This window comes from Notechis scutatus, chromosome 5 (assembly GCF_049901735.1).
Source record: "Notechis scutatus isolate UNSWTSFEM ecotype Mainland chromosome 5, rNotScu1.2, whole genome shotgun sequence".
Classification (NCBI taxonomy): Eukaryota; Metazoa; Chordata; class Lepidosauria; order Squamata; family Elapidae; genus Notechis; species Notechis scutatus.
Window position 1 is genome coordinate 19,535,292 of NC_142013.1, and position 26,912 is coordinate 19,562,203.

General features: G+C 38.0%; 1 protein-coding gene across 3 annotated transcripts in view; it reads right to left on the minus strand.

Moving 5' to 3' along the window:
• ARHGAP20 (Rho GTPase activating protein 20) overlaps positions 1–26,912 on the minus strand; it is a 92,503-nt gene that overhangs the window by 6,034 nt on the left and 59,557 nt on the right. For all 3 annotated transcript variants that reach the window (XM_026675100.2, XM_087966239.1, XM_087966240.1), the window contains 9 exons: positions 21,493–21,642; positions 19,638–19,679; positions 18,532–18,616; positions 16,027–16,104; positions 12,557–12,623; positions 6,295–6,483; positions 5,239–5,417; positions 925–1,086; positions 115–224 (listed from right to left, as the gene is read on the minus strand). In XM_026675100.2, the coding sequence (XP_026530885.2) occupies positions 115–224; positions 925–1,086; positions 5,239–5,417; positions 6,295–6,483; positions 12,557–12,623; positions 16,027–16,104; positions 18,532–18,616; positions 19,638–19,679; positions 21,493–21,642 (1,062 nt within the window). The remainder of the gene's footprint in view (positions 1–114; positions 225–924; positions 1,087–5,238; positions 5,418–6,294; positions 6,484–12,556; positions 12,624–16,026; positions 16,105–18,531; positions 18,617–19,637; positions 19,680–21,492; positions 21,643–26,912) is intronic.

Sequence of the window (26,912 nt, forward strand, 5' to 3'; positions counted from 1 at the left end):
TGGCGTGCACGTGTGCACGCACACACACACACACACTTTATAGTTTGGCTTCCTACCACTGTCTCTTGATATTTTCTGAAAAATTGACACAGGAAATTACATAAGCAATGTTACCTGTGGATGATTTTCATTTTCTGTTCATGGTTCCCTTCATCCATTAAGGAAACCCACTGATCACAGAGCTCAGATGAGAAGATGCTTCCTGGGATGTTACGAAGGAAATCCTTGTTGAAAGAGAAGAGAAACATACACATGAACAATCATTTCAAAATATACATTTTTAAAAAAAGTTTGAGTCTACATGTTCTATCAATTATATGCAGAATGGAGCCTAGACTTTCACTGAATTCCAAAGAGAAGTTTCAAATAAAATACTTGGAGGATTCTATCATTGGGAAGATCAATGAGTTACAGAAACATCCCAGCACTAGACTAATACACACGTTGCATGTGCTATGTCTCCGAATTATTGTTATTCATGTTGTCTTAAATCTCAATTTCAGATAGTAGGGTTGGGAAAAACAGAGTTGTCTACGAGTTCCTTGAATTAATCTTCAGAGTTCTAGAACATTTTTCAAAAAGGAACAAGATAATCTTCATATCCAGAGACAGGCAATTTCAGTGGTCAAGTAACTGTTACACAGAGTGAAAGAAATTCCCATCTACCTATCTATCATCCCCAAACCCCAAAAACTTTAACCTTAGACTGTCTACTATTGACCTCACCCCTTTCCTAAGAGGTCTGTAGGGGCGTGCATAAGAGCACCAACGTGCCTACCGTCCCTGTCCTATTGTTTCTCTTATTCTTCTTTTATTTTTCTTATATGTACCCATTTCATGTATTCACAACTATGTATACACTTATACTTATTATCTTGTAAACAATTGGCAAATCAAATAAATAAAAATAAAATAAATAAATACCTTAAACACAGAGGCTATCACAAAGACGGACTCGCAAAGTAGGTGTACATCTTCACCCGAGTCAAGCTTCTCTTTCAGCTCTCTGCAAGATTTTGCATTTGCTGAACGTCTGAAAATACCGCGAGTAAAAGGTCCCTCTTGATAGAGAAAGCAAAGCATATCCTATATAAGAAATATATAATCAATACGTGAAACATAAATTGGCAAGTGATCTTAACAGATACCATATTCTGAAAAAACATCTACCAACAACAGTTTTCTCTTCACTAGCCTACTCATATACCGAAGGTTTTGGCAGTGTGCTTTCCCCAAACTGCCTTTCTCAAGTTGGTCTTCAACAGAACACTCAACAATTGAGGTATTTTTGGGGAAAACATTCAAGATCACTGTTATGTTTGCAGTGAGAACACAATTGTAGTTTTGCCTGTGTCCCTCCATGGAGGAATATGGATCAGACCAGAGTAATAGATTTCACATTAGGGCTTTTGAATGCTGAATCGAGCTGAACATTAATTTAAAAAAATCAGATTTCTTGAGAAAAAGGTTCTGAAATTATATTTTTTATTAGAGAAATGACAAAAAGTTTGAAAATTGCAGTCTAGTTTATGTAACAGATTTTTCCTTTTACATAAGTAGGCTCATTAATTCTTTATAAACCCCCCAAACATTAGCATGAGGCTGATGGTAAGATCTTATAACACCGCAACACTCTCATAATTCCACAATTATGGAATAATCAGTAGAAGTTTGGCAGCACTTATGAAATCACCAGTCTTTTTTAAAAAAATAAAATTATATTTTATTATTTTTATTGGTATTGTCTCCTTCTGCATTCTCACCCCACTTATTTTTATTTTCCCAGCTTAGCTCAGGCACCCACAACCTTGGCCTTCACACATAAGGAAATATGATTGATCTTGATCTTGACACTACATTTCAAGTTGGATTGCATTTGATGTTATCAGGTTATTTTGGTATCCATGTTGCATGCTGTCATTTGCCCTGTTGGTTTCAGAGGAGTTATCTCTTTCTCCACCTCTTTTTGATGATAGGAACATTTATCCTTCCCTAGTCATTTGGTATTAAACCATTCTTCCAGGATTTCTCAAAGATCACAGAAAGCGACTCTCAATTGTAATTTTCATTTCCATTCAGTCTGGTCTTGGAAACTAAATTGATTCATGGTGATCAGATGTTCCTCAAGTCTCTTAGGTTCCCAATCAATCTTGCTTAAATTCATTTAAGAAAACGTCCTCTTTCAGGACAATACCAAAGAAGGTAGGAGTTAAGAAGCTCTGCCTTTTCATTGTCACCTGTTACTATCTTTTAGCAATGCGCTCTCTCCTTCCATTTTTTTCCCTTATTACTATTGACAAAGCCAAAATACATTTTGTTACTCTTCAGCTTCCCTTGCAATCCCAATTTCCTTCTGCACTTCAGCCTTTCTATCTGCGAATATTGGCTATCCACTCATAGACCAATTTTCCATTTCCTGTATATGTCCCTTTCAGCTCTTAGCTCAGTCAAAAATTCCCTAGGCACTCACAATTTTCAAAGTTTTTTCTTCACTGGAACAGCATATGATTGCACTTTCTGTATCTTATTTTTCAGAAGTTTCTAACCTATGCTTCCTTTGCCCTGAGGTTTCTCTCCATGATATCCTCTGTAGCTCCTTTATAAACTTGTGGAGATTGACTCTCCCAATTCTAATACACATTCTATTCCATTCTCCAGCTTATATTTCTGCAATATTTTGAATATCCTTCACCCACCTCTTCTTCCTCTTCAGGACAAAAGGAAACATAAGAATATAAGGACAGTTCTTTAACAGGTCTGGAACTCTATGCATCATTTTTCAATCTCTCCATACCGTTCACTCAGCTTTCTTCAATCTTCTGGGAAGTTTGTCCACTTCCTGTTCCTGAGTTGGGAGATTTCCATGTGATTTAAGAATTCCTATCTTCTCTAATTAGATGGTTGGGATGGGGTGGGAAGTCAGGTTTTTCTCTGGCTACTTAATCTGTCCAAGTTCTTCTCAGTCCCACTTTGTGTTAAATGAAATCAAGGCTGGGTTATATTCAGTTCATTCCTCACATTCCCTCTTTTCTTATAACTTTGTAATCTTTTCTGAAAATCCCCCCCCCCTTAATGGCTTGCTCATTCCTTCCCCATCTCCAAATTATCTCTATTTTTTTTTTTAACAGATTGAATTACTATTAATGAAGTTAGGAAGCAGTATAGACTTCTGGATAAACTCTTGAAGCTCAGATGTGCAAACACTTCAAACACACTGGGTCACGCTGGCTGGGGGAATTCTGGGAGTTGAAGTCTATCCATCTTATAAGTTGCTGTAGTTAGAACACTGCCCTAGGTGGATGTTTAAGAGACTTCTGAAATGGTCAGTCTGTCTTTTTCTTCTATCATCTCTATCATTCATATTTAGCTATTTTTGTTGAGGTATCTATTCCCTTTTCTTTTTTAAGTATTTGAGACTTTGCTAATCTGAAATCATTCCTCATACTGATCAAATTTTACAGTGCAACAACCAAAGTAGACTTTGTGACCATATTTTTAGTTACACTTAACTTATCAGAGTTATAAGTTACAAGATTGTTTTTTTAAAAAAACTTAAATGTGGTATTTTGGAAGGAACCATATGTTTAGGCATGTCTCATTTCCAAATATAGAAACTGTGGGAGTTGTGGTTTATGCACAAATTCCTGTACCCTTAAGGGGAAGATAAGCACAATGAATATTTATCTAATTTGTACAAAGCAACACCAAATGGTAAATTGTTGGGAGATCTATGCGTACATCAAAACTTGTATGGTAAATGGCAAATGTTTCTTCTGCAACTATGGTTTGAAGCCACAGTTTGAAAATGTACAGTTGTATTAACTCTGATACCTAAATAATGCAGAAATTGCATTTAGCATGAAGAAGAAAAAGGAACAAAGTTGATCTAAAGGGAAGAGAAATCTTCAAAGAAGCTCCTAATTTTTAAATTATCTTTGGCGGATACATGCCAGCTTATGCTTTAGCCTTCACTATCTCAACAGAAAGCCTGAATGTAGTAATATTGGTTGCTTATTAAGGTAATAGATATGGTGTACTGGTCTTATTATAGTACTCCTCATAGCTAACAGCATATGGTCTAAAATGTTAGGTACAAGTACCAAGTATCTTACATGCTCCACTATCACAGCAATGTCCATGCGTTTATCGATTGGTGGACAACTACTTTATATTTTAATGAAATGAACTGGGATCCACAAAGCCTAATGTGGTAATAAGTTTGTTGTTTCTATTTTTGATGCCAAACTTTCCACCCTCCCCAAAACAACAACACAGCTTTTCTCTAGGAAGTCTAACATCCTGGAAATCAGGACACAAAATATAGAGTGAGAAATCAGAAAATATTTATTCCATTATAATCTTATGATAGGAGATGCGATAGTACAAATGATTACACAAAACTGCCCATTTACAATTTGAGTTACAATTTGATTTGTTTCACCAAGAGGGAACTAAGCAAGGCTCCAATCCTCTATTGATTGTTCCTTTGCTTCTCCTGCCATAATGTACAAAAATCTTATTCCCAGCCTAGAACAGGGGTAGCAATCTATTGCCTGTGGGTACCAATGCATCTACAGGGACTTTTCTTGATGTTCATCATACTTTCTGTCCCAGCTATTTTTTTTAAAGATTGGCATGTCACATAGAATGCTTTTGAGCCATACATAGGGGCCCCCTAGGGGCCTCCATGAGATGGCAGAGCATTTGAAGGATCAAATTTGCCATCTACAAACTAGATTTCCCAAGTCAAGTTTCATGACTGGTCATGTCCACATTGGCAAATAAGTTCTCGACTTAAACAGTTTATTTAGTGACCATTACCAGTCACTAAAAAAGGGGCTTATGACCATTTTTTACACTTATGACCACTGTAGCATCGCCATGATCATGTGATCAAGATCCAAACACTTGACAGCTGACTCGTGTTTATGACAGTTGCACTCTCCTGGGGTCATGTGACCTTTTACAACATTATGATAAGCAAAGTCAATGGGGAAACAAAATCCACTGAACAACCATGTTGCTAACTTAATGGCAACATTCATTTAACACCTGTCTTGTTTAGGAACAGAAATTTTGAGCTCAATCGTGGTCGTAAGTCGTAGACTACTTGTATTTTCTCAATGAAGAGATTGACTGTTACATATTCTCAACAGCCCAAATGTGTTCCAGAGCTACTTGCGCACATCTTTATCTAGAGAGTTGCCATCATCTGCTCGGGATGTAAAAGAGACTTACCAAGATAGGTTTGGGCAGATTATCATTCTCACAGATGGATGAGAGGGAAAGACCGAACAGCTTTCCTGATTTGGAAGATGTTGGAGATGGCACTAACTGGTCCACGGGAGCACCTGTTTCTCGCCAGAAGGCCCAGTTTATAATTGATCTTTTCCTTTTAAACGGCTTTTGGCTTAACTCTAAAGAAAGGCAGGAAGAAGAAAGTAAGTTTTGCTTTTTGTTTATTTTAGAAGAGAAGACTATTCCTGATGTGGAAAGCCAACACTATTTCTGGTTAAGGTGTTAAGATGAGGGTATAGACCAGTGATGGCTAACCTTTTTTGTCATCGCATGCCAAAAGTGATATAATGCACGTGTGACACACACATACCCTCTCCCCACGCCCCCCTGTGCATGCGCATGCATCTCCTGCAGGCACCCCACCCACCGTGTGGCAGATACCCGAAAATCACTTGGTGGGCGGGAGGCGCGCGAGCATGCACAGTGGAACTCAGCTGGGACGACAGTTTGCGTGCCCGCAGTGATGGCTCTGTGTGCCACTTTCGGCATGTGTGCCATAGGTTTGCCATCACGGGTATAGACGGCATCTATAGTTGTGCATTTGATTTATGTTTTCTAAATTAAGAACTTTCTTGAATTTAATTGTATTAACTTGAAGCCCATTTCTCTATTCAGATTGTTCTGAACTTTGTCTTTCATCTGCAAATTTGACAAGCATTTCTCCCAGCTATTGACCCAAGCTGTCAATGAAAATATTAGAGGACCCATTCTTGTGGTGCCCCACTCAATACCTTCTTCCATCTGAGGAGAAACCAGGCACTGTTTTAGCATGTTTTAGACTCTCTAGTACTCTACCATTCTATAATATTATGACATCCTATTGTCCTCTGCAATATACAATTACAAGAGAACAACTGGAATCCACTTGTCTTGGGAACCACTAATAAACTCAACAAGCCATCTGCATGACCTGATGGGCTATATATACCTACAACACTACTGGTTGAGCTGGGGGACATTTGCTGAAGGAAGCCTTTTGTAAGTGGGTACACTCACCATTCAACTGATGCCCAGTGGCCAGGTGACTTGGCTTGAGAATGAACTGGCACTGAAGCTCACGGGGCAACTGTTCTATTAGGAAGGCTCCCTGAAGATCCAGAGGACAATCCCCATCCTTTGATCCCTGGGTCTGGGGCAAAGTGTCACGGATGTGGCTCATTTTAATTCCAAAAGGATATTCATGCCCTGCTCATAAAAGAAGAAGAGATTTTAATTTGCATATATGAAAAACAAGTAATATTCCGAAGAACAAGACCTACCGGAATGCCACAATAATGTTTATTCTTTAAAAATAGACGGTAATCCCTAGACTAAATGTATCATACTCACTTGATTTTACACTATGTTATCCCAAAGGGGCTTTTTCAAAAGGCAAGTGAACTTTCTTTGTTTTGCTTGAAGACGTTTTGCTTCTCATCCAAGAAACGTCTTCAGTTCTGGAATTCTTCTTCAGGTCAGCTTCTTGAATGAGAAGTGAAATGTCTTCAAGCAAAACAAAGGAAGTCCAGTTGCCTTTGAAAAAAACACCTTTGGAACAACCACGACCTTGGTGACTGAGAATCTCCATAGACATTTACACTATGTTATCTTTATGTTCAATTATCTGGTACTCAGGATTTTTCAGATCCTGCACTTCTCCCACTTTCTTAGCCCAATTTCAAATTCTGTCTACTAAAAATGGAAAAAATTATGGTGTGCTTTACTTATTGACAGTGCCAGATATGTGGGCACAGGCCAACCAAAATGAAGGACTGACATATCCAGTGACTTTAAAGTATATCCACTATTATTTCTTAGAACAGCCATTATTATTTCTCCTACACAGGGCAAATGCACAGCATTATGTGTCAGTCAAGTCACCACTGGGCATTGAAAGCCTAGGCTTTTGTATATCTCAAATGAACAGAAATAACAGAGATTTCTGAGTTTGCAGCCCGAGGCTTGCAAAACGACATCTGGATACCATATGAAAACATGTTATTCTTTTCCTCTCCTCCAGTTTTCCTTGATAAGCAGTTTATCCCACAGTGTAGGATAGGTTAGTGTGTATCCTTATAATGGAAGGATTTAGACTGCTTAAGGAAGCCAACTTTTGCTACTCTGGCATTCACAGCAAGTCTCACTGTTTTCAGCATAAGATTCAGGAGTTTTTATGGTGAACCAGGCAATTGTAAAAGGTTAGTAGAAAATGAAGGCAGATCAAATCTCTTCAGAGTCAAACTTCAGCATGGGGAACTTTATCTCTGCATTCAACTTATTAGCCTTTTAACTAGTTAAGAAGAAAAAAAGTGTGTGTGTGTGTGTGTGTGTGTGTGTGTGTGTAAAGCCTACAAACTTGAAATTTGGCATGTATGTTCCTCTTGGCTTCTAGGTGCTCACTAAGAAGGGATTTTTCGAAATAACCATCAGAGCTTTGGTATTTTGTATATTATTATTAACACGCTCTGATGCTAAAGAGTTCTACTCCCCCTCCCCACCTGAAAAGAAATCTGTTCCAAATACAAAACACAAGCAGAGGAGAGGAGTTTCAGTTTCAATTTTAGTTTCACAGGAGCAACCATCTTTAGAACAGAACATGCCCAGGCTCTTTGTTATCTCCTTCTTGCTCACACAGTAAATACTGTTTCAGTTTCCAAACAGCTCTCAACTCTCTCTCACACTGACAGGACGCTAGCCAGATGAATACTGATGGATGCTGGTAGGCAGAGACAGAATTCCCCTCCCTTATTTTCCTCCCCAAAAACTAAGCCCAAACACATCGTTTCGTTTCTCACATACCGCCAGCAGTAAGTTAACTTCAGATTAGTTGGCCTAATTTTAATCTTTTACCAGAACTTCCAAGAACCATCAATTTGAGGGACAAGTATTTAGAATTAAAATACTGAGCAACAGAAAACAGAATCTGTATTCAGTAGCAGAACTGATCTCAGTCCACAGTCTTCCTATGCAGAAGTTAAACCTAGTTTACACTCCTGGTTCCCGGAATCTTGACTTGTTCTTGGATATTTGTAATACATTTGCTTTTAAAGAAGAGTTTAAAACACACTTTGTTCATTTCAAAAGCTAATGTGAAAGCTGCTAAATTATGCTGTTATAATCATTACACAACTGTGTTTTAAAAATCCTTGTTAAATTTTTGCAAACCATCCAAACATCTACTGAGATATCATGATCTACACCTCTAAGTACCAACAACCTTTCACAGCCAGAGGCCATACTTCAAAACAAAATTAAAAGCTGCAAGTACAAGTTGCAGATAACATAAAAAATATAACTAAATAAGATTCTGTCCATTGCAATGAGGTTTGGGCTTTACTTTTAAGTAATAAAACAGATTTGTTACTTCAAGCAGAAGTTTCACTCATCTATTTTGCATCTTATTTCACTGAAAAAATATAGCATTTTTATAGTTCCCAGCTGCTTAATTTTGTGTGTGTGTGTGTGTGGGGGGTATTTTCCTGGCATTTTTTTAAAATAACCATCTAAAGATCCAGCTTTATTTGTCCCACTTGAATCTCTTTCAATTCCTAATTGACTCCCAGGAGGGGTGGGGGCTACATGGATACAATTTATGGAATTATATAGAAAGAGCACAGGTGTGGTTTGTCACGAATTTCTTTTAGGGTGTGTTGTTATTTCCCATCTGAGCATTCAGCCCAACACTGCTTGGAATTCTCCCACTCAAATATTAATCAAGCGTGACCTGTATATCTTCTCAAGTCAGGCATGGTTGAAAAGGTTCTGTCACCTGTTCACAGCACATGTCAAACAGAACTGCAATATGAAAAATCATAGATACAAAAGTTGGAGACTGTCATTATCTTAGATGGTTTAATAAATTGGGGCAGCACAGTGGCTCCGCAGTGAAGAAACTGGGCTTGTTGACTGGAAAGTTGACAACTCAGGTTCAAGACGTGAGTGCCATGCGACGGAGTGAGCTCCTGTCCTCGCCCCAGCTCCTGCCAACCTAGCAGTTTGAAACAATGCAAATGCGAGTAGATAAATAGGTACCACTTCTGTGGGAAGGTAGCAGTGCTCCATGAAGTCATGCTGACCACAGGACCATGGAAATGTCTTCAGGCAGCCCTGGCTCAATGGCCTTGAAATGGAGATGAGCACCATCCCATATAATTGGCAACAACTAGCGGAGTAAAATCCGCAGGGATTCCTTACTTTTTTGAATAAATTGGGATTACTTCTGTTTTATTTTTTTTAATAGCCACACTGAATATGTGGCCCACTTCCAAGTTGCAAGAAGGGGTGGCTGTGATTTGGTTTGACTGCTCCAATACTTGGCCATTGTTGGTGTTCTAAGTTGGCCTGACTCTTCAGAAGTATTGCAACATCCGAATCCCAATTACTTTTTTTTAGATCAGAACAAATATGGGCAATGCTAAGGAACTTTATAATGTTGAAGAAAAAAGAGCTATTTCAACACTAAATTCAAATCCATATTTGTCTTATATTAGAATAATCTGTTGTATGCCAATGTACTTCAGTGAAGCTCTGCAAAGGCTAAAAATGTTTTTAAAATGTATTTAGTCTGTCCGTGGGAGTAATGGCAGACAAGGAACAAAAAGCCCCAAAGCAACAATTTGCCTTTCAATCTGCATCTGCGCAACACCCACTGCTGATCAGAACAGAGTTGAGAAGAGAAGACTTGGCTTCCTTAAGTTCACAGGATCCTATCAGAGGATATACTGCATCGTGCTTTAGCCCTTAAGGTGGGTTTCAGAAAGAGAAAACTGTGTTCTCCCCTCTTACAGGAGGAGAGGTTTTTTAAACTCATCTTCTGACAAGGCTGTCAAAATCTTATGAACAAGTATGCAAAAAAGACAAAGGGAAAAAAAGAAAAGGGAAAAAAAAAACTAAATGGAAGGAGGGATCTAGCCTTTTCTTATAAAAATAGCCAGATTGCTAGCAATCTGTAGTTTGTAATGAGGGAGTTAAATGGATTTTAATGGATATTTTCAATAGGTAGTTTATGAAAGCTGTGCCTATCTTTTTGAGCATAAGAAAATAAGGGATTCTGCAGGCCGGAATTAGAAATCCAGTTCCCAGTAGTCTGAGGTCACATCTAGATCTACCATTACAACTGGCCACAGTCACATACCCTTATTCACACACGCTCCCAAGAAAATGTCAAAGGCACTTGATAATTTTCCTGAGAGAATGATATAACCCCAATCATTGTCTGTATTGCTTCTGGTTTAAAAAAAACAACCCACACCAAACCAAAGTCATCATAAAACTTCCACACTCTGAAACAGTCTCTTTTCCTTTACCCCAACTTAACTAGCTCAATGTGCCAAAACCACAACACATAAAAAAAGGAAGCAAAAGTGGGATGTTACCGTAAGTTTTCTGAACTTGCGGCACTCTTTTAAAGAAAAACATATTTGACAAAATCAGCCAAGAACGTGTCATCTTATCTTCAGTAAGGGTGCCAAGAGCGATTGCAGATAAGAATCGCATATGGAACAACTCCATGTTGCTTTTCTTTTAATGTACTACCATAAACCATGATTTGTCCCGAGGTGTTGTTGCTGATTTGCACAACATCTGAAGCCATTTATCACATTTTACAAACCACAGTGACTGGATATGTATACAGCACAGCCAAACCCTAACCATATAATGGCTTCATGCAATAAAGTGAAGCCTGTATCGATTTTTCAAATAAGAAATTGAATTCCTGGTGAGTCTGATATACAACGCTATAGAGCACTACACACCAGAACAACTAGACACAAGGACAGTTTTTTCCCGAATGCCATCACTCTGCTAAACAAATAATTCCCTCAACACTGTCCAACTATTTACAAAGTCTGCACTACTATTACTATTAATCTTTTCATCACTCCTTATCACCCATCCCCTCCTACTTGTGACTGTATGACTGTAACTTTGTCGCTTGTATCCTTACGATTTATATGACTGTTTCCTAGTATGATTTGATTGCTTATTGTACCCTATGACTATTATTAAGTGTTGTGCCTTATGATTCTTGACAAATGTATATTTTCTTTTATGTACACCAAGAGCATTTGCACCAAGACAAATTCCTCGTGTGTCTAATCACACTTGGCCAATAAAGAATTCTATTAATCTATTAATTTATTCTATTAATCTATTAATATTAATAGGCTCCAATTCCCATCAATCCAACAGAGGTTACAGAAACTGCGGCCCCAAAACAGAAGGAAATTCTGTACTGTTGTTGCAGTCTATTAATTCGTTTAAAATATGTTTATTCTGATTGTCTAAATACAATGCTCACAGTAAAGATTTTCTAGATCAGGGGTCCCCAATCCTGGTCTGTGGATTGGGACCTGGCTGCGGCATGCCAGAAACTGGTCCACGCAAACAAGTTGAAGCCCCATCCACGGGATGCAGGCAGCACATGAAACCACACCCCCTCTAGTCGACGGAAAAAACTTTTTCCATGGAACTGGTCCTTGGTGCCCAAAAGGTTGGGGGCCGCTGTTCTAGGTGACTTGAAAAACATCCTTTATTTAGGCTGTCTTTGAATAACAAAAGTAATGTAAAGTAAAAAGTAACCACGAGTAATGTTTAATACTATTTGGTTTTGAGTTTTAAACTATTTTAATCTGCTTGCAACTTGGCAGTTCGAATCTCACCAGGCTCAAAGCTGACTCAGCCTTCCATCCTTCCGAGGTGGGTAAAATGAGGACCCAGATTGTTGGGGGCAATATGCCGACTCTGTAAACCGCTTAGAGCGGGCTATAAAGCTCTGTGAAGCGGTATATAAGTCTTTGCACTATTGCTATTTTTCTATAAGTTCTCAACCTATAACCATCTGTTTCATTAGAGTTTGAAATTATAACAGTTCTGAAAAAGTGACTTGCAACCAGTCCTTACGTTTATGGCTGTTGCAACATCCACATGGCCATGTGATCAAAATTTGGCCGCTTGGCATATGTTTATGAAGGCTACAGTGCTCCGAGATCATGGGATTGCTATTTGCAATCTTCCCATCCAGCTTTGAACAAGTAGAGTCATTGGAGGAAGCCGAATTCACTAAACGACTGCATGATTCACTTAACAACTGTGGCAAAAAAAGGCTGTTAAATCGGGCATGACTGCCTTGCTTAGCAATGGACATTCCAGTCGCAATTGTGGATGTAAGTTAAGGACTACCTGTATGTTGATATTTTTTTAGCTGTTATTGATTCTTTGAAGGAATATAACACAAAGCAAATTTTACACCATTAGTATATGCTTTCCATATACTTACCAATAAGAGGATAAGGGGCGTCTTCTTTCCCAGAATTAACCCACAGCTGATAATCCTTCTCAGAACCCTTTAAAAATACAATCCTACATCTGTTAGAATGAACAGAAAGCTGATTTATTTAACATTATAAATTAAAACATGTGTCCTTAACACAGCTGTTCTAGACTACAGCAGAGGTCACTGACTTTTAACAGAAATCAAATAGCAGAACACTTAAATATTTACACTATTGGCACATCTGTTGCAATATGTGCCCAGATAGAGCTTTTGACAGGCTCCCTACACATTTGGGTAAAGACACTAAAGACTGTATTTTGACCAGGCGTAACAATTGTATGCAATCTAAGTGCTGTGGAGAGGGCTCGACTGCAGCTGCTGTTTCCACATATGGAACTCCCCAGACTGTGGTGACATGGCATGGCTGTGAACTGAAAAGGAAGGAAATGAAAGGAGAAAGGAGAGAAAAACATAGTACTTCTTCCATCTTGAAATCTGTTTCCATTCCAACTGATTTCATGCTTCCAGCTCTCCTTTGCAAAGACTTCCAACAAGCTGGAACATGTCAGAAAGCTCTTTTCTAAAAACAGTATGTTCACAAAGCCAAAACTGAACAACACAAAAGAGAGCGAATATGGGGCTGCATTGCGGATTCACTAAGCCCCCAGAGAGCAGGAACTACAAAAGAATACAGAGCTACCCTAAAATCCAAACAAACACACTCCTAGAATATACCCTGTGCTGAAACCCAGCAAAGTTTAAATTATTTTCACTACTGGTGTTTCTATACTATTCTATTCCAAACTGGTTCCAAGTTAAATTCCTGATCTGTATCGTTCAACTGGATTACCCTTCTAGTTTTTGATCAGAATATGAGTGATTGTGGACAGAAAATTAAACAATCTCCTTTTGAATGTGTCCCATTTTCCTCCTGGGCAAAAACAGAATAGAAGTGGAAGATAAGGAGGGGGGGCACTTCTGCTTCATCTTTCCAGGAAACAGCTGATGAGAATATGGATCGGAGTGTTTGGTGCTCACCATGGGAAAGTTTTCAGCCAGTCTCACATCTGAAGCAATGCACCAACAGACTAACTGTCAATGGGAGGCCTGGCCTAATTGGATCACAAAACTCTGTTTCATCCCTGTCCGTCCCCGTCCCCCCCCCTCCCCCCAGGATGGCTAACTACCCATTGAGAGGTCCTGGCTGCTTGTTTTCTTGCAGATGTTTCAGTACCCAAATATCAGAACTGGTGTTACTAGCACCGATAATGTTACCTACTTGGGGTAATGAAACATCTGCAAGAAAACAACCAAGCACCCTAATTTTAACCCTGAGCTACAAATATTCTCCTTTATTGCTAACTAACCATTGTCCTAAAGATGCTTTTTCCAAAAGGCAAATGGACTTTTTTTTTTTTTAATGTTTCGCTTCTCACCCAAGAAGCTTCTTCAGTTCAATTTTTCAGCTTCTTGGATGAGAAGTAAAATATTTTCAAATAAAAAAAACACATGAACAAGAAAATCCAGTTGCCTTTTAGAAAAAGCACCTCTGGGACAACTGTGACCAGGGTGATTAAGAATCTCCAAAGATATCTGGAGTCTTTTTTTTTTTCCTCATATAAGAAAAATCCACTGTTTCTTAGCATGCCATAGCATTCCAGGATCTTAAGTGATACAAGCTACACTGTTTAGGCATTTTTGGCACTGGATAGTTGATACGGATTCCAGCTTGTTTAAATTGTTTTTTCCTGAATGCCATCACTCTGCTAAACAACTAATTCCCACAACACTGTCAACTTATTTACTATAAGACTGTATTACTATTATTCCTCTACTACTAGACTATAATAACACTTCCTAGTGCCCTATCTCTTCCCACTTATGACTATGACCGTGTTGCTTGTATCTTTACAATTTATATTGTTTTATTTGTTTCCTAGTATGATCTGATTGCTTATTAGTAACCTATGACTATCACTAAATGTTGTATCTTATGATTCTTGATGAATGTATTTTATTTTTTCTTATGTACCCTGAGAGCATATGCACCAAAGACAAATTCCTTGTGTGTCCAATCACACTTGGCCAATAAAGTATTCTGTTCTATTCTATTCTATTCTATTCTATTCTATTCTGTTCTGTTCTGTTCTGTTCTATTCTATTCTATTCTATTCTATTCATAAAAATATCCTTTGAAAAATTGCTTGTTTGAAATGGGGAATTCCTAGTAATTTTGGGGTGGGTGTTCCTAAAATAGAAGCATTATTGGAACTTCATGCAGCTATCTGAAAGTGTTGTATACTGTTGAAAATGGGGGGTGAGAGAATATCAAAAGAGGAGGTGCGACACTCATAGTACTGCAGTCAAAGCCTTCAATTGCAATGCTGTAATCTCACATGTCTTTTTTAGCCTTCCCATGGATGCTACTGGCTAGAAGGCAGCAATCAGTTGGGGATCAAACAGCCCATATCTTCAACAGGTAGGAGACAGCCCAACTCTGAACTTTCCACTATTTTGGAGGGGCTACAGTAGAACCTCTGGTCACAAATGCTTCTGACCCCAACCAAATCAGGTTCCGACCAAAAAATTCACAAAATTTTTGAATCTGGTCACGAACACATACTCGAGTGGCGATCAAATATGACCCCGACCCAGAAATTCCTGAAGACGAAGAAGGTTATGGAATGAATTATGGTTGTGACCAGAGGCTCTACTGTATTTTAAAAGTACAAGCTGGACTGGTTGATGCCTGCTGGTTAATCTACTTTTTCAAGATTTCAAAAACACAAATTAGGTGTCTAGGAACCTGAGCTATACTTTCAAATTTGTCTGTGGTTATGCAGGGAACTTCCTGACTTAAGAGAGTTTGAGAAATGTTAACAAGCAGCGGCCAGCCAGTCAAATACTGTATTTTTCGTTCCATAAGATGCACTTTTTGTTCCCCAAAAGTGGGTGGAAATGTCTGTGTATCTTATGGAGCAAAAAATATGGGCCACAGCGGCGGGGTCATTTTATAGTGCTGAACTCCGCCTCTTCTGCTTCTGTCTTTGTCATTGCCCGTATTTCTCCTCTAAACCTAGGTGTGTCTTATGGTCAGGTGTATCTTATACTGCAAAAAATATGGTACTTCCCAAAGTGTAATAGACAAGAAATAGTTTTGGATCAAATAAAGGAAAACACGGAGATGCTAATTGAAGGAATTGACCTTCTACTATATTATCTATTAATACTTTTAAGGAAAGTTGGTTTATATTTTCCACTTAACAGAGGAGGGGAAATTTTGAATTCAAACAATATATTTCCTCCTCTGAATGAAGTACTTTCTTTATCCCTGTAATTATTTTTCAAGATGGCCAAAGTTGCATAATGCAAAATGATGTTTTTCAGGCATCAGGATTACTTTATAACACTGCAAACAGTGTCATTATTTGCCCACATAAATAAACAAACAAATAAAAAACAAGCAATCTCACATTAATTCCAAGCTGCTGGAGAGCCAAAAGGATCACATCATTTGCTGTGTCCAGGTTAGTAATGGTTAAGGTTTTTGACTGTGAAGAAGAAAGAGAAACATTAGAACCCGTATTATTGCTCAAAAGAAAAGCAGCTGAAAATAGCAGTCAGAATTTGGGTATGACAACTATATGTAAGCTCAAAGGATGAAAACCAAAACCAAAACCAGATGCTGTAACTCGGGGATGTCAAACTCAAGGTCTGGGGGTTGGATCAGCCTACGGGGTGTTTAGATCTGGCCTGCGGGACCACTCTGAAAACAGTGAAGGACCAGCCCACGGTGCCTCTGCCAGCCAAAACGGAGCATGCACACACATCCCCAAGCTCCATTTTTGCTGGCAGAGGGTTCCAGAAGGCTGTCACAGCCAAAAATGGAGCTTGGGAGCCCGTTTTTTGCTGGCATAGCGCTCAGGCCACCACAGGTGCCCCTGACATGAGTGACATCAAGCTTGCCATGCCCACCATGGCCATGCCCACTCCGCCCCCCTGAGGTCAAACACAACCCTGATGCGGCCCTCAATGAAATCGAGTTTGACACCTCTGCTCTAACTGTATGTAAACTAGAAGTAGATCTTGGCAAAGGGTTTTTTTTAAAAAATATTCTTATTTTGAGATTTTAAATAATAAGGGATTCATTTTACACATTGCCTGTAGTTGCACTTCATGCTATATTGAATTTCAGCCCAAAGTACATAAGCAACAGTGGGTTTAAGGCTGGTAGACTCTCTTTACAGAAAAAATAAGGAACATTAAAGTTTTTCTTTTTACCTTTCCTTAAGTAAATGTTTTTGTACTGTCTACTATGACAAAATGAGGTAAGCACCAGTTTTTTATTTTTTAAAAATTAATATTATTCCAGGCTTTAGCCACAATATTAAGCCTCATTCCTAGTTTGTATGGCACAAGAAGCTCTAGTTAATTAAAACGTGACTCCGAACTCCTCTAAGTTGGTGGGGGGGTCTTCTTTCTAGATTTATTAAATATAATCTTGTAATCACAGCCGATAGGAGTCTGGAATACTCCTTCAAATGCCCTGATCCATAATATCAATCCCTCTCAGAAAGAATCTCCAACGAGTGCAAAAATCTTAACCAGGAGCTCTTAAGAGGGCTATTTAAGGCAGAAACATTCTTTTTGGGGAGAAAGATCTCTTCTTTTAAATCAACATACATATTAAAACGATTTTCAACAATTAAGTTGAAAACCAGCCCACAAAACTCCCAATTCCAAAATCTATGCGAATTTCCTTTTCACCAGCTGCTCAAAATAGCCTTCCGCCACAGAGATGCAGAAAATTATACAGTACAGTGCCATGCAGGTAAACTGAAGCAGGATGAACTCCAGTTTATTTTTGCTCCAGGATGCACCTGAATAATTATGACATGAACAAAACAAAGCTAACATTTCTGCAAAGTAGTGATATCTGGCACCCGGGTGTAAGTCAGCAGATTTGCATACAGCTTGCCTTTGATAAGAATGTGATAAAAGTAATTTGGGTTGCTTATGTCACCTCCCCCCACACTTAACCCCAATTTGCGGATAAAATGAAGCTGATCCCCTGGGATATCCAGCTGTTCTAGATGGGGGGGGGGGGGGAAGCAATCCACAAACCAAACGTATTTTTAAATGCCACCCTCCTCCCTAGTATTTCTGGTATTATTATATTGCATTTTTAAGAATGATCAGTCCTGGAGAGAAATACGCATCTGTTTTGCACTGTTCTGAACTGTTGTGTTTAACAGTGCATTGTCCCAGCGGTGCTTTTTCAAGAGGCAACTAGACTTCCTGGTTTTTATAACAGCCCTCTTTCAATAGAGGGGGAGGGATATGACATCATCCATCTCCAGTCTACAACATTGTCCTTTCAACCGTTCCAAGAAGGCTCCGCACCCATTTGCACTACTCAGGTGATCCTAATGACACAGGTGGCCTAAATAACTCTCTAAAAGAATGCAAAGGACCAGCTGTTTGTAAGGAGTATAAATCCTTCCACTCCCCACCATCCAATCCAGTCAGAGCTGAAGAAGCTTCTTGGAAGAGAAGTGAAATGTCTTCAAAGAAACACCAGGAAGTCCAGTCTTTGGGACAACCATGACCTGGATGACTGAGAATCTCCATAGACATTAAATTAACAAAGCACTGCTATTTAAACTTTACTAAAGTTTTGCACTGCCATGTAACTCTTATGTATTCATGATGGACAGATGGAATTCCCAAGCATTTAGCCAATCTTGGTTCTATGAGTCTCAAACACACATATCCCTTGATTAGGAAAGAATGCTAGCACTGACTATTAGCCACTGTACTAGTAGTAAACCAAAAATTTGACAAACCAGGCAGAGTAGCCAAACAAATAGAGAAGATTGTGAACTCTGTGTACAACTCAAAAGGGCATCATCTGTTTCTTCACTAAACATGTGCATTGGACACACTCCTCATTCAAACTGGGAATCAGAAACACTTACATATACACAATTTCCAATATCCTTTGCAAGAATCTTCAACGGAATACTCTTGGGATAGTCTTTTGCTTTCTCTTCTTTGATTCGACTGTTGAAGCAAGCAAAAATCGAAATTAGCCTTTATAAGTAAATTCACCAAACAGAAGTGATAATGCATTCAATAATAGCTATAAACATTAAGGGACAATTTCATCTTTAGCAAAGCTAGCCAAGAAGCTTGTAGGATATTTCCTTAAAAATATTATTTCCTTTAAATAGATAATTTTTTCATGCTATGTAACAAAACAGTATTCAGTAAGGATTCAGTCTAATTCAGTCACTTTATTCATCTCTCTGTCTTTCTCACTTGGCTTTATGATTGCATTTCTGAAGCCCATAAAATAATCTCATTTAGACTAAACTTAAGGACCGCAATGTATTCACAGACACATTTCTCAGACATTTTTCCTCAACTGATTTTTTATATTTTTCAAAAATATAGAAGCTGACATCGTACAAAGCAAAGCACTATCCTCAAGCATCAACTTCATTTCAAGGAATGAGCATTTCTGAGAATAAACTCTCTAAATTTCCTTTCAAAATAAAAAAAATGAAAGAATGTCTAAACTGTTTTAGTTTTATTTTTTAAAAGAAATATGCTTACTTGCCTGGAAAAAGAAAGTAAGCTATGGTAGTACAGAGTAGAGTTGGTGACAAGAAGCATTATGTTATTTCACTTCTATATAACTATATTCTACCTAAATTTTGAAAACTGTTCAGCAACTTCCTATATTCTCAAAATTTCAAATATGCCCACTAACTAAAAAAAAAAAAAGCTGTATATCTCTGCACTACATTCACTAAAATGGAAACTGTCTAAAGTTTGGTCTAAATTAGATAGAAAAGATTTTGCAATAACAGTTTTGAATTCAAACAGGTTAGCTCTGATCTTGCTGGAAGTGTTCCGGACTAGAATGTTAGACAGTGTCAGAATATTTCCAGTAAGTTAAAAGCAGCTGTTTCAAATTACAATCAGGATACTTTTTGCTTGAACCTTTTCAAATACAAATTTTTGCACCTGGCTAACTTAGCAATGACTTCCTAATATGAATACAGAAAAAGCCAAGTACCTTTGAAGGGAAGTGAACCACTTCTCTTTTTGCTCCACGGAACTGAAATAATTAAGAACACATTTTTAAACTTTAGCAAATCAATTCCAAATGGAATCTCTTTACAGTATAAGCCAACTTAGATAACAGTTCAGAATAGGTGAATAGAGTAGCAAATAAACTACCAAAGTAAAATATGCAAATCTGCTAAGCAGGGAGCCAACAGGCCAATTTTCTTTGAAAATGAAAAGGGAAAAAAAATAACAGTAAACCCAGACTGCTATTTTATTTATATAAAAAGTCCTTCTTCAGGTTTCCATCCAGAACAGAAACACGTTTTGCTACTGAAATGCCACTACAGCTCATAAAAAGTGCTTTGTGAGTGGAACATACACTGTAGAAGAACTTTAATCACATTGCCTAGTTTAATTTTAAAATCTGTATTTATTTTTAATTGATCCCCAGACCCCAACATATATAGTGGATATTTTGGAGAATGTAATTAATTTCTATGGTTAATTGCTACATTCTGCACTGGTTATGCCATATTTAGAATTTCCTTTTGACGGAGACTCCAACATTTAAAGTTGAGTTATTTCAAAGTCAACATGAGACTCAAGCAACAATATCCATTAAAACATATTTCTTCATTGATACGGGATATCAAATAACAATCACATCATTGTAAATCATTATGTATTTTCCCAAACTATGAAATAAACTGAAGTAAATCAAACTGTGAAACCTCTTAGTGTAAATGGACTGTAGATTTCGGGGGGAAAGGGATACTGTAGATGTATAGTAGGTCACATAGAATGTTTTTTTAGGGACTTCTCTTTTTTCATTTGTATCCAATTCTTGGAAATTGCCTGAACAAGTCCTTGAAGTTTTTTTGGTAAGATTTTTCAGATGTGGCTTGCCACTGCCTCATTCCCAGGGCTGAAAAAGATTGATTGGCCCAAGATCACTGGGTACTGATACAGTCATATGTAAAGCTGTTTGCTTGACTACCAATTTATTTCCATGACTTAGTTGTTAAAATCCTAAACGTTATGAAATCAGAATATCCCCAAAAAGCACCTCCTTTCAATCCATAAACTGCCCTAGAATTTCACTCATACTTTTGATGTTCTACTGTGTTTTCAGGCCTTTGAAAAGCTTCTATGACAAGCTCTAATTTTCATGGAGTCTCTTCTGCTGCAAATGTGGTGTCTCTAATTATCTTCTCCCAACCATCTGTCTCAAATAGTCTGGGAAGATAAAGAAGCTTTTACAAATCTGGGAATATGGCAAAATAAAATACCTCAATTTGAATTAGCATAACTGCATTCTGCTAAACATTAAGCCACGACTGGATGCCAACTCAGATCCTCATTCCAAATTTTCATTCGTAAGATGAGGAGTATGGATCCACTTTTCTTTAAACTCATTAATTGAATATTAATATGGCTTCGGAATATAGTTTTGACACCTAGGATGACTCTTAAGCGGTGACTCAGTTGGATATAGGCAAAAGTTAAAGGTTTCTCTGTCAATCATGTCTGACTCTAGGGCATGGTGCTCATCTCTGTTTCTTGGCCAAGGGAGCCAGTGTTGTACGAAGACAATTTCTGTGGTCATGTGGCCAGCATGCTGAGGGTGCACAGAATGCTGTTACCTTCCCACCTAGGTGGTACCTATTAATCTATTTGCATTTGTACGCTTTTGAACTGCTAAGTGGGCAGGAGCTGGGGTAAGGAATGGAAGCTCGCCCCATTGTGCATTAACTTGGGTCTTGAACCTGAGCTGTCAGCTCTCCAGATGACAAGCTCAGTGTCTTTAATCACCCCTGGATATATGCAACGATAGAGAAATCAATTAAAAGAATCTCTTGTACCTGAAACTAGCGACGCAGTTGGTTGTGGGCCATCCCAAAACAAAAGATCGGTCGGCATTAGTGCTGCTCTCACAGACCTCTTCCAAGCAAGAAGCAGTCCACATTTCAGATAGGCGGGCCTGGCTCTTCAGTTTGAAATGTAACTGGGACCTGCAATTTAAAAAAAGGACACATTTTTTTAAAAAATATAGAAAAATATAAAGAAAGAAACAAAAACATACAGGGTATATGTTCTCTCTCCCCCTCCCTCCCTCCTCCCCCTCTCTCATACACACACACACACACACACACACACACACAGAGTGCTACAAGGCAGTTGCTATATTTCAATATCACCTAAAACTAATCTACATTAATAAGTAATTCAACTGTTAAGTTGCTAACACTACCAATACAGCAGGAAATTAGGGCCCATTCATTTTATCTTCTCAGTGCCAAAGAATATGTCCAGGATATGTCCATATGTGGGATCTCAAACTATTCTGAAAATATACAAACAGGACAAACATACTTCCCACTCTGATGGAGAGCCATTGTACATAAAATGAAAATATAACTCTGACATTTTAATTTTTATATACTGTTTTATATTTTGATGTTTTATTGTACACCGCCCAGAATCCTTCAAGAGAGTTGGGTGGTTCAGAAATGTGAAATATACAGAAAATAAATAAAAACAAACTGCTTATTGTTGATTTTTAGGTTTTTGTTCACACGTCCCAATTATATAGTTACTATATTAACACAACTCTTATTTACATACCACATATAATGTATTTATAACAAGAGAGTACTCATGTTATTTGCAATAAATTGTTTTAATAAATAATCAAGAATGTTTCCTCTTGGCAGGTGAGCATAAATGGAAAACTACAAGTAATAAGTCTTTCTGTGTTGTTTGCCTGCCTTTGACACTTAGACTGAAAGCTCACATAACTGCATGCATGGACCCTAGAAATTGTCGTGTTTGCCTAGATTACAGTTAGAGGTCATGCTTTATATGTTGGCTATTGAACAAATGACAAATGGCGGCAGGAATGCTTCTAAAATTTCTAGATCCATCCTGCCCTAAACTGGCCACTGGTCTTTCAGGAAAGCCTGACATTTTTTTACCTTAGTATTTTTCATTATGTTTATTATAACTTCCTATTTTGAATTCCAGTTAAATCCTTATTTTGGAGGTTTTTTAAATTAATATTAGCAGGCCATAAAGAGACAGATGCAATCTGAAATGAAAATCAAATTATTCATCCTTAGAGTTATGAGCATTTTCAACATTCGTTTAAGCTACAGCATAGACCTACCATCTATCACATGCAGTTCTTTAGGTCTTAAATGTGGGTGCATTTAACTTTAAGGATTTCAGAGGACTGGCTTATATTGATAATGCTCTATTTTTCTAAAAACATCTAATTGTAAGTAGGTTTTTTTTGTTTTTTTGTTTTTATTTTCTTTTGGTCTGAGGAAATTGGCAGTAACCCAAATGTCCACAGATGCAAAGACAGCTCTGGACAAAATTCACTGGCAGCTGCTGCTGCCTGCATGATGTCCACAGAAATAAAAGAAGATTCAAATACTTTTCTTCTATTACACAATTCCCCTAAGGTCCATTCTGGCATTCCAAATCAATTGTTTTTGGATTAGAAATTCTCCGGGGAGGGGAAAATGAACTCGGTGGTGGGATTCAAATTGTTTTACTACCAGTTTGGTGGGCCTGGCTTGCTGAGGGTGCTTTGCCTAACGCGCGCAGTTTTCCCCACACCAGCTGAGGCCTGCAGCACCAATAGCTGAGAGGATAAAGAAGGGAAAAGAGCAGGAGTGGGTGGACCAATCCTGCGCTTTTCTCTTCTTTCTCCTCTCAGCTGATCGTTGAGAGGCTTTTTTTTTACTACCAGTTCGGCCCAACCGGTAGCATACCACCACTGGGTGAACTGATGCAAAATCCTATGCTAATATTACTCCAATATGGCTTTTACAGATCTTTATTCTGTACCTCACTAGTGCTTATTTAGTGCACCTCGCTAATTTGACCTTATAGAAATTACTTAGAGAAACATAAGTGAGTGTAGATATAGGCGGTGTAGATATGTGACAAATAAACAAACCAATGAATAAATGTCCTTTTTATAAAATTCCATGAATCAGCACGCTACAAGTAGTCCTCAACTTACAACCACAATTGAACCCAAAATTTTGTTAAGTGAGACATTTGTTAAGTGAATTTTGCCTCATTTTATGAATGAGTATGAACATTTTATGAATTGGTATCATTGTGTATCCTTCCACTTTCACAAGGCCAAGGGAGACTCATTTGCCTTTAAGGATAATAAGGGAAAAAAACAAAAGCAGAACAACTGATTGTCTATCACAGGTGTGTCAAACTGGTGGCTCGTGGGCCAGATGCGTCATGCGCGGGCTCTGCAAAGGCAAAAAACATCACGATACATCACATGACGGGATCAAGTTTGGTCTATCCCCACTTGGAGGCTGTAAGGAAGATTTCTGTGTTGAAAAGCACTGGAAAGCCTGAATACAGAGTTATGGCCTTCATTTCTTCCAAACCGGTCATGGTAGAATGAGTCTGCTTCCTTTTCTGGCATTCTAACTTACTTCGTTTTCAACAAAACTTTGCCTTCTGGACAGGGCTTCTGCACAATGTCTTACCTAGTAAATCAAATATAGGTAGTCCTTAAGTTACAATCATTCATTTAGCTACTATTCAAAGTTACAACAGCACACACAAAAGAAGTGCCATACCTCCATTCGTCACACATTCATCGCAGCCTCCCATGACACATCATCAAAATTTGTGCAACTGACAACTGGCACGACAATTGCAGCTTTCCGGGGTCATGTGATCATCATCTGTGACCTTCCCAGCCAAGCTTCTAACGAAGCAAAGTTAATGGCGAAAGGCAGATTCACTTAACAACTGCCGTGATTCACTCAACAACTGTGACAAAAAAAGTTGTGAAATCAGGTGCAACTCACTTAACAACTGCCTGGCTTAACAACAGAAATTCTGGTCCCAGCTGTCGTAAGTTGAGAACTACCTATAAAGCTCAGAATTGGAAGAACTGATATGAAAGGAGATTAAGCTAAAAAAAAAGCAATTTATAATACTCATGTAAAATGTTCCAAGAGGGAAAGAAGGCAAGAGAACGATGTTTATTAGCACGCAAATCAGAGAAAATACCAGTTCTTAAAATAAGAACTGAGAAAACAAAAATGTCTGCCTGGAAAGATCATCCAGTCCTGTTAACATAACAATCTATTTTTTTTTTCACAAAGTAATTTATTAATACTTTGTTAGCAAAGCGTGTGAAGGACAGGGCTCTTATGCTCAGTGCTTTGTTGTATAAATCCAGTTATTGCTTTAGGAGATAATTACATGTCAATAGACATCAGTGGCTGATTTTTTTTTCGCCCAGGGAAAAGCAGTTTCAGGAATAGCACTGGAACAAAAAAAAAAACAAAAAACACCCTTCTGTTCAAATGAAATTAGAGTTCGCTTATGGAAAATAAAACGAACAGGCGAAGTAAGCAGATATATAAATCAGTTCTTATTTAGTTTGAAAAAAACAAAACCCTGATCCTTACACTGATTGTATCTCAGAAACAAGTTTCTTGGAAGTGCGGTGTTTTGTAAGCATGTACATAATGTTTTGTCTTCCTTGTGCTTCTGAATTAACAGAAAGTGTTTGAAAGATGTTACTAAACCCAACAGAGCCTGAATAAACTATTTGTGTGCAATCAAGCTTGACACTGATCTTATGATTATTCTTCTGATAATTCAGAATTAAATCAAAGTTATGAACTGGAACTCTGACATATCAATCTCATTGTACTGCAGTGTTTATAGTTATAGACAAACCTGAGCAACAATTCATGTGCAGTTATGCGTAAAAACTATGAAGGAAAAGCCGTAATGAAAAATCCTTCTTTGCCAAAGAATCAGGAGTGGTAGGCGGACTATCTTGAACTTGTGGCCATGCATTCTTCTCTATAAAAAGGCAATTATGCAAACAGCTGGGGAAAGCTGGAATAGAATATTTCCATGATTATTTGGGGGATAAATTAGTAATTAATTTACTTATAAGCTTCATAAAAACATCTGAAGGGCCATTGTTAGAAAAATACAGGACTAGACAGTACCAATCCAACAATGCAATTCTTATTTTCTTCAGTCAGCTGAAGAAGAATGGTGTGTACCATGAGCACGTGGGGACGAGCCGTGCATACACTCCAGCATTTTGAATTGTATGCAAGAATATTTGAATGATGTGTATTTTTCCAGTGATAATCTCAATTGACAAAAAAAAAGTCAAGAGTCAACATCTTCCCCTCTGTTTTCAATGACAGATGGTCAACGTATATGTTAGGCTACTTGGGTTTTCTCAGTTAATCTAATATCTCTGTTTAATGAATACCTGGTTACCTTTATAAAAGTTTGGGGAGGGGGGGAACTTCTCTGAAAGGATGGAGAAGACATTTGAGCAAATCGTGCTCCAAACATTATGTGACCCCTCAATCACAGATAAACATCTAATCTGATGTAACTGATGAGACATCTTTTCTGAAGCCCTGTAAATATTTGTAATTGTACAGATAAAAGCCAAATCTAAGTTCTTAGCAGAACATAGCTAGACTGATACTCTTTGCAAACCATAAAAGGATATTTCCAGTAACTTAAGACTGTATAAGGCCATACAACAACAAGAGAAGAATTGGTTTCTTTTTTCATTTATAAGTTACTAGTTTGAACAAGCATTCTCAAAGGTCACGGTAGACACAGATAAATGAAGGGGCTTTTTTGGAGCTCCACATTCACTACTTAACAGCACCAGCATCATTTAATTTTAAAGCCAGGCAAAGTAGAAGAAAACAGAAGGGTGACAGGCACTGGAATCCTCTGAGTTCCCAATCCCCTTCCAGTTAAAGATCCAGAATTTCACACTGCTTGATTATTATCTCGTGAAGAAGCAAAAACATTTCACAGCGTTCACTCAATCTTTCTGCCCTCATTACAAAATCAAATTGGGCTCCTCTCTTTTTTTCAGGTGAGCACATTGGTTAGTAATGAAAACCCACACAGAATAACAAAGGCTATTCACTTTTGCTAACTAGCCTCCCAACCACCCAACCTTCTTCTTGCATCTAATGTCCTGTTGTATAATTTAAAGAAATCTAAATGTCAGTAAGCAATTTTGAGCCTCCTGCCCACTCCACAACATAAACTATAGTAAGGGATGCTGACTGTTATCGAGAGGACATTTTTATTTTATTTATTCGTTCGTTTGTTTGTTTGTTTGTCAAGCATGTATGAGAAAATAAGTACAAGTATGAACATAGCATATAAGCATATAAATATAAACAGGTATCAGTATATACATAATAAATGAGTACGGATAAATGGATAA